Below are 14,615 nucleotides of genomic sequence, written 5' to 3' on the forward strand. Positions count from 1 at the left end.
AATTTTGTCAAAAATTGTAGAAAATCAAAATCCATCCCACATGCACATCTTCAGTACCTATACAGACACTCTATACATTAAGAAGGCTCTCACTTGAAAATTGTGGGAGGAGTAGGACGGACAAATTATGTACCCTCCATATAATAATTATTACCAAATAAAGGGGCAAAACTCCTGGAAAAAAGGTCGAAATGGATCAAAATTGCAGTATGATCTAAAGTGACCTACGAAAAAGTTGTACAGCAAGTTTCAGCATGATATGTGAAAGGGAAATGAAATTATAAAGAGAAAACCCCGAACGGACGGACGGATGGACGTACAGACATCGCTGTACCATAATACGCCCCGTCTAAAGACGGATGTATAAATACAAAAAACAAAATTTTGTTGTATGGAAATCATCGTATATATGATGCAAAGGCAATTCTCAACTCACGTGTAGATTTTTAAAGATTTTGAATTGTTCTCATTTTCATAAAAATTGCTTATTAGAACCGCGCATTAACCCCAAACCGCACTATGACTATTGTAGTATTCTTACACCAGGATATTCCTGTCCCAACGTCCTACAGGGGTTCCTACACAAGGCATTCCTACATTAAGGTATTACTACACCAAGATATTCCTACACCAAGGTATTACTACACCAAGGTATTACTACACCAAGGTATTACTACACCAAGATATTCCTAAACCAAGATATTCCTACACCAAGATATTCCTAAACCAAGATATTCCTACACCAAGATATTCCTAAACCAAGGTATTCCTAAACCAAGGTATTCCTACACCAAGATATTCCTACACCAAAATATTCCTACACCAAGATATTCCTACACCAAAGTATTACTACACCAAGGTATTACTACACCAAGATATTCCTTCACCAAGATATTCCTAAACCAAGGTATTACTACACCAAGATATTCCTACACCAAAGTATTACTACACCAAGGTATTACTACACCAAGATATTCCTTCACCAAGCTCAGTGGTATAGCATTCGCTTCCTAACCGTAAGATAGTGAGTTCGAGCCCCACTTGTTTCAAACCTAAGACGTAAACGGGTAGTAATTGCTTCTTCACCAAACGAATTCTTGGCATTACGAATCTTTCAAATATGACCTTAAAAACGGGGCTCCCGTATCGCGGCAGGCGTTGACACATTATTGTTATTAAATCAGAGATATATATATATATATATATATATATATATATATATATATATATATATATATATATATATAATCCTGCTTAGTCATGCTAGTGCTTTGGTGCATAGTTGACTCTCTTAGTGCTTTTCCTCTTTAAGAAATATTTTGCCTTCGTTTAGCTGCTTTAAGTTTATTTTAACATCACTAAAACTTTCATGTTTAGATTGCAGCTAAAGTAGTATTTGGCCACTCTTTTCATTTTGCGTGAAATAAATTAAAGGGGCATTATCTGTCACCAAAATTTATTTCAATGATAATAGCTTTATGACTAGGCTGAAGCTAGCAGCCACTAACCAGCAGCCAATAAGGCCATAGAAGGTAGCAGCCAATAGGAAAGTTCATCAAAGTACTGCGAGTACTCAGTCGGAATACTTAAAAAGTAACACGTAATAAATCAGAATTGATAATTTTTCAAACAATTATTCAACAAATTTTTAATCACCAAGTTTCATACTTGAAGGAAATTGAGTTCACCTGAAAGTTCCTGACATTACATAACATAGGAGATAATGAATGTTAATAACAACTTAATCTTTGATGAGTCCACAAAAGGAATATACAGGCAAGGAAGTGGACCCTAGGACTATCATTTTCCGCCCTCAGTTTGGGGTTGTAGGGGTACCACCTGAGACCATTAAAAGGTTGGACCAATTTTCAGACTTTTCTAATAAATGATTATAGGGTGTTGGAATAAAACGAAACTGATAAAGGACTAGAAAACAATGAAGTCAAACATATAGAACCTTTAAAAGGGGTCACATAAGCCTTTAAGAGCAATTAAGCTCACTTGAAAGTTCCTAATTTTATATCATGTAGGGTCTTGATGATGGCTAATAACTTCATCTTTGAAGAGTCCATAAAAAGAATATGCAGGCAAGGAAGTGGACCCCTAGAGCTATCATTTTCCATCCTCGGCTTGGAGCTGTAGGGGTTTCACCTAGGGCCTCCCAATGGTGGGGTCACTTTTCAGACCTCTCTAATAATTGACAAACGGGTGTTGGAATAAAACAAGACTGATAAAGGACTAGAGAACAATGATGTCAGACACATTCAACCCTTTAAAGCTGTCATATAGGCCTCTAAGGGCAATTAAGTTCACCTGAAAGTTCACGATTTTACATCATTTAGGTTCATAATGGAGCCTAATAACAACTTAATCTTTGAAGAGTCTGCCAAAAGATTATGCAGATAAGAAAATGGACCCCCAAAGCTATCATTTCCACCCTCAATTTGGAATTGTAAGGGTACCATATGGGGCCTCCCACGGGTGGGACCACTTTTCAAACCTCTGTAACGATTGACTAAAGGGTGTTAGAATAAAAACAAAATTGATAAAGGACGAGAAAACAATGATGTCAAACACATACAGCCCTTTAAAGGGGTCATATAGACCTTTAAGTGCAATTAAGTTCTCCTGAAAGTTCATGATTTTACATCATGTAGGGTCATGGTGAAGGCTAATAACAGCTTAATCTTTGAAGAGTTCGCTAAAATATAATTCAGGTAAGAAAGGGGCCCCCTAAAGCTACCATTTCCACCCTCAGGTTGGTGTTGCATCTGGGGGCTCCCAGGGGGTGGGACCACTTTTCAGACCTCTGTAATTATTGACTAAAGGGTGTTGGAATAAAACAAAACTGATAAACGACTAGAAAACAATGATGTCAAACACATACAACCCTTTAAAGGGGTTATATATGGGCCTTTAAAGGGACTGATTCACGATTGTCCTCCAAATTTTATTTTTCATCTTAAATAATCGAAAATCTACAGTCTAATAAGTTTAGAAGGTTTCACAAAAAAATTAAGTTATTCAGTATGACAGAAGCTGATTATAGAGAGTTTATTTTTTTGTTTTGAAAACAAAGATTAAGGTGTGTTATTGTTTACGGGGTTTTCAAAATAAATGGATATTGGTCCAAGTTCATCATATATATCACATCTCAAGTATACTTTAGGTCAAATGTGTCATTTAAAAGTTAAAATTGGTGATTGTACAAAATGAAGAGGCTTTAAATTACAAAATTAACGGTTCACTGGTTTGTTTGTTTACATAAAAAGACTCGAGTCTTTAATTGTTTATATAACACAAAATCAAAGCTAAATTATTGCTCTTATCCTTGCATTCATACGGTCCAAATGTTGGTTGTCAACATTAAATGAGCTATATTTTTAATTTTTGACACCAAAAATGAAAAACATTTCTTTCGAAAAACGTGAACCAGTCCCTTTAAGGACAATTAAGCTCACCTGAAAGTTCATGATTTTACATCATGTAGGGTCAAATTGGAGGTTAGTAACAACTTATTCTTTGAAGAGTCCACAAAAGGAGTGTGCAAGAAAGAAAGGGGACCCGTAGGGCTATTATTTTCCGGCCTCGGGTACAGGCTTTAGGGGTATCATCAGGGGCCTTCCAAGGGTGGGGCCACTTTGAAGACCTCTCTAATAATTGACTATAAAGTGTTTGAATAAAACAAAACTAATAAACGACTAGAGAACAATGATGTCAAACACATAGAACCCTAAAAGGGTAAGATTGGCCTTTAAGAGCAACTGAGCTCATCTGAATTTTCATGATTTTACATCATGTAGGGTTATATAATGGAGGTTAATCACAATTTAATCTCTGAAAAGTCCGTAAAAGGATTATGCAAGCAAGGAAGAAGACCACTTGGACTATCATTTTCCATCCTCACTTTGTGGCTCTAGGGGTACCAAATGGGGCCTTGCGAGGGTGGGTCCACTTTTCAGACCTCTCTGGTAATTGGGTGATCTAACGAAACGAAACTGACACACGGATAGAGAGCAACGAAGTCAAACATACAGAACCCCTGAAAGGGATCGTATAGGCCTGAAAGTTTTTAATTCTATATAATGTAGGGTCATAACGAAGGCAAATAACAACTTAGTAATTGACTGGACTGTCTTGGCCACAGAGATCTGGGCCTCCTGTTTCTCCCCAGAAATCCCGAACGTCAAGGGGACTATCTCCTCTCCCATGAGTATCATATTCCAGATTGAGGCGAGCTTTCTGCGGATGCATGAACTCCATTCCCACATAATCTGATTCTCTAAGGGAACCACATAGAAATAAGAACTGTATTCCACATTGCCTAGGCGTATAAACACGGGACCGATGATAAACCCTCTCATCCTTGCGTTCTCTGCAGCCTGCACAAGGGTGACATGTTGCTTTATGGGCCACTTGGGGTCAAGCTCCTCATAGACCATGGTGGACAGAACACTGACCTCGGTACCTGTGTCCACCACTGATTGCAGCTGCACTCCCTGGATTGTCATTTCTGCCATGAATCATGTGGTCGGAGGTAATTGTCCAATAGGTGTAAACAAGTCTCTGTAGGGCCCAGAAACCTACTTTTCTCCTCTGGCTGAGAAACTCCCTGCGTCGCTGCCTCCGGACATTTCTCAACACAGCCTAACAATGATATGTGCAGGCACAGATGGGAAAGCATGTATCGCTAAGCTGAGGACCCTGTCTGTCCAGTGGTGCAGCGAGTCTCACATATTCTGAGAAACTGACTGGAAATTAATCTGGTGTGTGCACTGACGATCCAAAGCGCTTCTGGAAACGTCTCAAGATCTAAGCCAGTGAGAGGTTATCGTCCATCTCCAACAAGATGTAATATAGTCGTTCGAAGTGTCATCTAAGAAGTAGAATTGGTTGTGATGCTCCATCTCTGTTCATTGTTGACTGCAAGCTAACCGAACAATCTTGTGCAAGAAGGATTTATAAGTAGAATTCCCATCATACCGCAGATCCGTGTACCTAGGCGCGTTTCTACCCGTGCCAATCGCGTGTTACCCATGTATAAGAGTACTGGGGGACCGGGAAGGGTGTGTGGGGCACTTGGGCTAGCCCTTATGCGGAACGTTCAGAGAATGGCGTATGTGGCTACTCTCCCCATCTCCCCCTACAAACAGTGCTGCCAGGCTGTGCCTGAAAATGAACAGAAGGCCCCTGCTGCTGATTGGGGACGGTAATGGCAACGATGTGGTGCATATGTGTGATCGCATAGCAACCAACCATGGGGGATACCAAGGGTTAGGCGTACTGGGCACTCTCCCAGACATAGAGTCAAGGAAATGGAATAAGTAGGTTTTATGAAGCTGTACTGCATGATAAAGGACCAGAGGACCCTGTGAGGAGATCGGGACAATGTAGAGACTACAGGACCTGGTGAGTTCCGCAGGGGGGGGGGGGGTGAGTGTAACCCCTGGCTCCAACAAAAGGGCAACTAGAGGATACGGTCCTGGTGTAGGGATATGTTGGCACTGACTAGAACTCCTGATACAAACCTGACTGAACTGACCTGGGGTCTGCTTATCAACTTATCGGTGAGGGAGTTGGGCTGATCTCCCCGACACTGGAGTGATTAAGGGATGCAGTGACGGGGTTATGATATTCTGGGAGATTTCCAGAACTGGATATGTAATCCTTTACTGTACAATCGTTGGAGGCCTCACCAGGAGATCGGGCATAACGGACCCCCTCCCCCCATGGGAGATGAGTAGTCATCAGCCAACCTATCTAAGTCCCTAAACCTTCGGGTATCATGGGTAGAACTTTTTTGGGGTGAAGCGAAAATAATAAAGTTCTCCGGGAAGTCGCACCTACTATATGGATCGCCATAAAAAAATCTGAACTGTCAATCTCTTGAGGACTGAACTGGGAACCAGTAAACCTCACCCCTACCATTGGCAGCCCTGAACCTTCCAACTCCTCCCTCAAACAAGAAGGCAAGGACGGAGTGAAATAATCGCCACCCATGAATGTTCACTGACAAAACAACACTACCTTAGGGCCTTTCATACCGCAGTGGGCACTCCCACTCTGTGGATTGTCTAAACTAAAGCCTACATTGCCAACCAACTGTACAATTTCTTTTGGTCAATTTCGAATGAAGTAGCAATAGTCTAAACTGTACCAAAGTCAATGAATTTATGACAGTGTTGTAGCATACAATACCATCAGTCAATGCTTTACATTGTCATTATGTACAGTGCAAGGTATAAACTTGTATTGATCAATACGTCGAATCGACTTTAAAAATGAATACAATTGTTTTATCTGTGACCGGTGTCATGTAAATTGTAAATAAAAGGATATCAAACAAATGATTCTGTTCCTTTGAAAACACTTCGCATTTATATGTTATGATAATTTTATGATCTGACCACATTAATAGCGCAGAAATGCGAGCCCCCCCCCCCCCCCCCCCCCCCCAATTAATCACTATGGTAAATATACTGTACAGATTCTCGGTGGAAGGTCCCAAAGGCATGCAATAATGTCAATGGGGAAGAGAAATACTCACAACCAGAGTCGGGTGTGCCAGGGACTGGGGGTGGTTCAACAGAACAATTATCGGATACAATACACAGTTTGAACAAATGCATGCAAGGGCTCGACTGATATGTAATAACCAATATGTTACTCAATATCTCTCAACGCATGCAAGTGTTGAGAATAGAATGATGTTATGTACATTGTCTAAGCTCATACTACTAGTATTACTGTATATTATGTGTGAACCATATGAAACCATATTTGCACATATGCACTCATTATAAACATGACATGTTGACCTAGTACCAATGCACCGTCCCGTGGTATCTTTTGCATTACAGTGGAGTTAATCATATGTACTTATACTACCTTTACTATTATTACATGTAGAGTTGTTATGTACATGTATATATATATATTTCCCCCCCCTATATGTATTTCTGACTGTTTTGCATTAAGATTCACGGTGGTACTTACATTCAATACAAATAAGTATTATCATGTTCAACATGTCACATGTATGAACATTGCTCATACTAATAATGCATATTTTGCTCTTGTTTTGTTCTTTTCTTTATATCATCATTTAAAAAAAAAAAATAAACATTGCACATTGAAATGTTAACAATCATGTACGTATGCTGTATATGCCCGAGAGGGCCCTAATTTGGAAATAAATCAAATCATATTCATATATATCATCATTTACCAGACAGGGATCCACAAGAGAAAATTTCAGGGACGTACCACCTCCTTGGATCCACGCCCAAAGAGGTCGTTCACTTATCAGTAACAGCTGATAAATAAATCAACAATTTATAAAAAGGTGTCATTGCACGGCTACACTGTGGCTAATAGCTGAGTGGTGATCTGACCTTAGCATGAACGATGAAGGAGATGGTAAGCAAGAATTAAAACTAATGTTGCAATGTCCTATACAGAATATATTTCAAGTTTTTTTCATAAGAAATTTGAACTTTTCCCTAATTACAGTGATGTAAACGTGGTGTTCCCCCCCCCCCCCCCCCCCCATTTTGTGGTATAGAATTTTTCTCATTCCATGAACATATTGGAGTCGTAATTAGAATAAGTATAGTGATGATATGACTGAGGGAGAATTTTATGTAAAAATCTTGTGTAATATTGTAACAAGTAAGCAGACCGAAATGTATTGACATTAAAACGTCCCGAACCGCTTTTTATCCCATACAACATTTAGAAAAATATATATCTACTGATATTTACATTACATGTTTTGCAATATCTGCATACCAAAACTTTGAGTACACTATTTTAAGCATATTTTTGTACAAAATGTAAGCGCTTTAGAGAGAATAAGTTTTCACAATATTTTTATTGATATGAGCGGTCTTGCATTGATGATCGATGAGACTGAGAGAACTTTGGCGTAAAGTAAGTGACACTTTTCTGATCAATGCCTATTAGTTTACCTTAGAGTTTTGTGGCTCCGTGAGGTGTGATGCTTTTTCTCTCTATATTTTAAACGTGGTATAGTTTGGAGCCCACGATTTTGTAAATCACAACAAATGTTATGTACCAGGCATAGATAATTTATTAACACATCTTTTGAACGTTTCACTACCCAGGGAGCTACCTCAAATCACGGTTTTTGTAGCCCGACCCTAAATTTAACATTTTGTGTTAACTGGTAAGAATGTTGTTTTGCCAAAACTGGAATTCTATATTAGCAGCTGATTTTGTTACAAGAATCTTAACCTGTTAACCTGTTAAATCTGATGTTAGTTCCATGATTAACATTATCTAGTAGCTATAGTTCTCCGATTAGTGGTGATAATAAATGTTTAATAATTTTACATTATTTCTTACTCACAAATCAATATTTTCTGTTGATTTATCAGAAAATATACATTTGTTTAATGTTTACCTGTTACTAACTTTCATTTCCTGTTGCAGATTGTCAGGGGCATTGATATAATACAAAATCGTTATTATAAAAATAACGCACATAAGAACTTTCTTTTTTTGTCAGAGTGAGTTACCTCTTTTTGCTCCTGACCTTCACCAAATGCCGCGCAATACTCTCTTCCTTTTATTAAATAATTCAAATGGGTTTGTTTTAGTTAACTATGTCACATTTCACATTTCATTTCACACTAGTTAAATGCACCACAAACTTTCACTGGTGCACCAAGACAAAAACAAATATTTGTTTCATTTAAAAGCTTGCTCAAATCTGAAAAAAAACCCACCTCAAAGTAACGAGTAATTACTACTAGTCTACACATGCTATGTGTCTTCTGCTGAAGATTTCAGATGAAATGTCAGAATAAAAAAAATAACGAAAGTGTGTTATTTTATAAAGAAATATCTCTGTGAAAAATAGCTTCTTATGTTATTTTTCAAATAACGTGTTTGCATTATGTCCCTGACTGATAAAAGAAGTTTACAAAAATATTGTAAACCTCTACTGGCTATGTAGCCATACTCTGCCCCTGAGACAGCACACTTGTTTCCCAGCAGCTGTTTCCTGAGGCACAGCCAAGAGAAGTGTAGTTGTTGTGAAGGGGGACAGTGAAACTTATTGTTAAAATAGCCATTAAAATGGAATACTACAGTTCAACTACTGTCATGAGATGCGAGTTGAATAAATGAACATAATGTGAATATGATTGGTGTACATGTGTTTTGTGAATATGATTGGTGTACATGTGTTCTGTGAATATGATTGGTGTACATGTGTTCTGTGAATATGATTGGTGTACATGTACAGAATTGGAGCTCAAGACTTGCATTACATTATATTCAAGAGGTTCTGAATATTCATACATTTACATATACAGTCATGTATTCTCTATTACACCAAATGGAACAGGAAGGGAGGAACTGTAACAGACAAGACCAGGATTTTAATCTGTTGCATTTCCTCCCTTCTGTTATGTTTGGTGCCATAGACCAGCCCCAGGAACTGACAGGTGTAAATGTCATCCAGGGGATAAAGATCCTGGGTTGATGTCTTCAAGTGTGAAGACATTTAAGGAGGGAGGAATGTGATGGTGAGCCGGGTTCAATTACCAGTGGCCAGATAGTTTAGTTGGTAGAGCACCTGTCTTCAGAATTCAGGGGCTTTGGGTTTTAATCCTGGTTTGGTCTGTTGCACTTTCTCCTTTACTGTTACATTATTTATTACCCCACCCCCTAAAAAGGGGAGAGAAAGGAAAGCAGATAAAATCTATACCTGTTGTATAATTTCAGAGTTAAAAATGGCAGATGGGAAGTCCGTCAAGGTGGGAACTCGTGTGGAGCTGACGGACAAAGGCCTTCTGGGAACTGTGGCATATGTCGGAACAACGCTTTTCTCTAGTGGTAAGTCGTTACAAATAGCACAGCAGCTTACATCTGTATGATTCTTTTATTTAATGGCAAGTCTTTACATAACAAACAGCACAGTATGGCGTACATTTTATACAACGTTGTAGGGGTGTAGATTCCTAATTATACACAAGGAATTTATTAGCACGTAATTTCGCAAGAAGCATTTCTTGCGAAATAAAATTACTCCCATTTGATTTCCTGTTGCTAAAATACAATCATGTAAGAACTCTTGATGAATAGACGACACACATGTTCATTTTACAATTCAAATTGCTGTATTAAGTACTGTCATAAAATAAGGATCTACAGTAAGTCTTTACGTATCAAATGGCATGTTGGCTCCGTATGTGTGCACCAAACATCAACACAACATTCTTCTTTTTAAAAAGTCCATTCACAACGGAATTCCATACAATTGTCGGACTCAGAATGGGATTCAAAATAAACTTTCAATCCATTTGAATTCAGATTCTTTACAAATGTTTGACATTTAATCGATACAAGTGAGGTTTCTAAACAAATTATGGCTAGTCCCTTCTCACCATGCAAACTTTTTTTGATGTTGTTAGTATTGAATGTTGAAGCTCTGTGACAAGGCTTCTGATTTTGTTGGTACTGCTTGTTGAAGCATTCTACTGGGCACCATTGTAATAAAGGTGTTTTATTTTTACACAAACTTTTAGGAAAGTGGATTGGTGTCATTTTGGATGATGAGAAAGGAAAAAACAATGGAACAGTCCAGGGAAAGACGTATTTCACGTGCAATCCAAACCACGGCATATTCGTCAGGCAGTCTCAGGTTTGTCAAGTCTGTGATCATTGTACATGTGTCAACAAATTATTAATTTGAAGTTTTTTGAGTTACCACTGCATCATTGTTTGAAATTGGGCAGTTATTAGTAAAATTAGCAGTTGTTCTAAGAAAATGTGTTCCTGTTTGTGTTCACGATATCTAATTTGACTTCAGTGCTGATGAAGATCACATGCATTATTAGCTGATATAAGTTTAAGAATGAAGCATTTAAATGATTTGGTGTTTTTAACAGATAACAGTTCTAGATGAAGGAACTGGAACTCCAGCATCGATTCCTGCCAGTAAACTTCCGTCGTCATCAACTGTGAAGAAATTTGGCCTTCGACCTCCAAGTTATGCTGGAAAAAGTAAGCTGACTAAATTTTCTCTACCATGTCAACTGTTCTTACTAATTCTTCATGGTGACCTTTGTCATTTGTTTCCTACGGTTACTGTTCACCATGGTAACTATTTGTGCATGTGACATGTACATGTATATAGTTACCAGGGTAACTATTTAACCTGGTAACTATTTAATGAAAATTTATGTATTTGTTTACCAAGTTGACCAGTTACATTTGTATTTAGATATTGAAATTAATTTATTTCAAATCGCGAAGAATACTTTGAAGGGATGTAATGTTAATTTCACTATTTGAGTCGAATGCTTTTGAGATATCGTACAATACACATTAGGGCTATTCCAGAAATAAATACATGGGGGGGTCGGGAGTCAGCGTTTGTATATACCAAGCACCCATAAAAAAAAAAATAAAAAATTGTCCCATGACCCATCAAATTGATAAAACTCATTTTACAATGACCCATCTAATTAAAAAAAACCCTAACCAGACCCACCACAAAAATATTTTAAAAAATGAAAACAGTACAAACCTCGCGAGGTTTTCGATACAAACATTCTAGTAGTCAATGATGCGGTAATGCCTGTGCGACATTGTATCCCAGTAGTTCTGAAGAAACGATGTCACATCAACAATCAAAGGCATCTATGGCGGGAATGTTGGAAAGATTGGGAGTCCAAGCGATGCTATTATCATGAAATGGGTATGGATATGTTTTTCCTCGAATCATTCGTCTTCTAATGGAGGCCTCTATAATATCACCATCACACTGACTGATAAATATAACGCATCGGTACCCTCGCATAAATCAACCAAGGTTTGCCTATTTTTATTAGAAAACGGAATACCTATTGAATTCAAAATATTCCCAAGATCGATGCACTGTAAACTGTAATAATCTACAGAGTTTGCCGCCATCACGTCCCAAGGGACCCTACCAAACGCGCCTCTAATTTGAAGAGTGCCCCGTAATGAAAATAGAAAGTTATGCGCTACAAAGAGCGACAACTCGAATAGTTCTATGTTACTTCCGATTTCGAAAGCAGCATTTCGAAAGCACGTTTTCAATTTTCCCTCCGACGTTTTGTAACCAACACGACAAGAGCGACAATCAAAATATTCTGAAAACTCAACACCCACGTGGCACAAAATTAAAAAACAATAGAAACTACCCACTAACCATAATAAAAAAAATTTTGAACAGTCCAACCATGGACCAAATAAAATATGAAAAAATACGACCACCCACACAAAAAAATATCGTTTGCCGCCCGACCCCCCCATTTGATCATTTCTGGAACAGCCCTTACATATTGAACAGTCCTCGTAGAGTAGTTATAACATAAAACAAACTTTTATTTGAATACATGTAAATATCACCATAAATAAACTACTGAGTAAAAGGACATTCCATGGGATCTAGTAACTTATAAATACTTTTAAATGTTGCTGAAAAAAATGTATGACATTGTTTTATCAGCCATATGGGGCTGATTCCCAATGGGATCCTCCTTAAAGGAGTCTTGAAAGTGATTGGTCTGATCTGAAATCTTGCCATACATTATAACCAAAGAAAGAACCAGACAAGGGCCTTCAATGGATGTTACAAAATAGAATGTCAACTATGTATTTTTCAAATAATTATACTTCAATTGACATTAAGATAAATTGCTAGATTAAATAGAGTTAAAAAAGACATAAAGCATTTACACATGTTAATGATTTCGGTATTCCGAATATACATATAATTATTAGCTGCTCACTTTTAGCAGGCCTGCTAATTAAACAATCAAATGTCTTTCTTTGTTGTTTTATTGGACGATGAAGGTAGCTAGCATTGCAGAAAAAATTCAAATTTTTTCACCTGCAATGCTACCTACCTTCAGCACCTGATAACAACAACGAAAGAGACATTTGATTGTTTATATTCATATTTTTATGTATTTAAAAAATAATATAAACAAGATTTAAGTACTGAAATATCATCCGGTGACTATATCAGTACTTTAAACAGAACAGCCAATACAAACTTTGGCCTTGACGACGCTCCATATTTGGTAATGATTACATGGACAGATCGTATTAAACAAGCGGATCAAACTAGTTTGCAATTTAACAAACATGTATTCATTGTATGATGAAAGCAATGTTAATTTCAAAAGAAATACAAGAGAAAAGATTCAGTGAATGTAAATATTGTGTTAGGTACGCATGTATGCACACTTGTTCCGTGCTATGATACAGTAGATGAAAAAAAAAATAGATTAGAACTTATATTTACTTGTGACATTTGAATGACATCCTTGTAAATTGAGTTTAAAAAAAAGTTTTGCACTTGTGAGTCAACAAGAAACAATAGCCTCGGAATAGCCAGGGCTACGTTCTTGAATGGGATTGGTTAGATTTATGTTGTGATGTTGATGTGATAGGTGTTTCAGCATATTTTATTTCTATCACACTGATCTTATTGCCCTATGTTGTGGAGATTTTCTTCAGAAAAACATGTTGGAATGTAAATACAAATATTTACTTGAGCATCTATTCAGTGTAACAGCTAGCTAGCTTGTTTTTGTTTAATTTGTATGATTAAACAATGCAGCATTGTAATTTAATTATGGCTCTGTGTATTTTATTAGGGTTTCGACAACGTGAGTTATGATAAGTAAACACACCGTCAGAATTGACAGTGTGTCTTCTTTAATCATCTTAGTCTCAAAGCAGTCTATTTTAATACATACATCATTCTAGATTCATTGTACATGTATATCATACGTTACTTTCTATCATGTTTAAAGGGGAAGGCAACCCCAAAAAAATTTACATAATAAATGATATAGGATTAATTATATAATAAAAATTTGTCATACTATTCTGTTGATATACAGCCTAGATAAGCTTCAGTACTAATTTGAAAACATTAAGAATTGAAATTTCCACCATCTATAGAGGCTGCCATGGTGTGGAACTCTTTTGTATTCAAGACCACAAAAATCAATAATTTTGATATCTCACCATCTGTTCCGGTTTTGATGAGATTCTAAGATCATCGAAGTTGTGTATGTGGTAGATTTTACAAATAAATATACTGTAGGATGATGCCTTCCTGTCAAGTTGTTAATTGCACTAACGCGAAGGGGAGATGTGAAAAAAGATTTTTTTTCTTCGAAATTCCTGACCCAACCAAGTCATCTGAAAAGAAAATACTATGTAAACTGGATCCATCATTTGCATAATGACAAATTGAGGTTCGAGAAATTTGAATGAAGAAATGAGTACCATCTGCCTGGTCTGCGACTTGACTGAACGTCTTCTTTTCTCAATTTCTTCTTGCGAAAGAACAGGCTCAAATCTATACGGCTCCAAACTTAACTGTTCGTGACTTGTCATGTTTACAGTGCTGCTGATGAAATAAACCGGAACCGACAGTATGACATCATAAATCAAACTTTAATGGCCGCTCTCTTAGCGGCGGATAATTTAAAATATATGATAGGTAAATATTGATTTAATTGTTAAGCAAGGATAGTTGTTGTTAAAGACTGTCATTAATGATATCAGTAAGTAATACTTTATTCATAAAAGCAACA

The 14,615-nt window shown here is 37.2% G+C and overlaps 1 protein-coding gene across 13 annotated transcripts in view; it reads left to right on the top strand.

Annotated features, from left to right (window-relative positions):
* The first annotated feature begins 7,231 nt into the window (after positions 1–7,231).
* The window catches only part of LOC125658747 (dynactin subunit 1-like), a 54,076-nt gene continuing 46,692 nt past the window's right edge, over positions 7,232–14,615 (top strand). For 9 of the 13 annotated variants that reach the window (XM_056149107.1, XM_056149111.1, XM_056149108.1 and 6 more), the window contains exons 1-5: positions 7,343–7,419; positions 9,754–9,864; positions 10,557–10,672; positions 10,920–11,034; positions 13,665–13,676. In XM_056149107.1, coding sequence (XP_056005082.1) covers positions 7,401–7,419; positions 9,754–9,864; positions 10,557–10,672; positions 10,920–11,034; positions 13,665–13,676 — 373 coding nt within the window. In that variant the 5' untranslated portion in view covers positions 7,343–7,400. Of the gene's footprint in view, positions 7,420–7,806; positions 7,933–9,753; positions 9,865–10,556; positions 10,673–10,919; positions 11,035–13,664; positions 13,677–14,615 lie in introns of those variants that run through there. The other 4 variants (XM_056149118.1, XM_056149120.1, XM_056149112.1 and 1 more) reach the window with 3 other exon arrangements.

The sequence above is a fragment of the Ostrea edulis genome, chromosome 9, assembly GCF_947568905.1.
Source record: "Ostrea edulis chromosome 9, xbOstEdul1.1, whole genome shotgun sequence".
Taxonomy (NCBI): domain Eukaryota; kingdom Metazoa; phylum Mollusca; class Bivalvia; order Ostreida; family Ostreidae; genus Ostrea; species Ostrea edulis.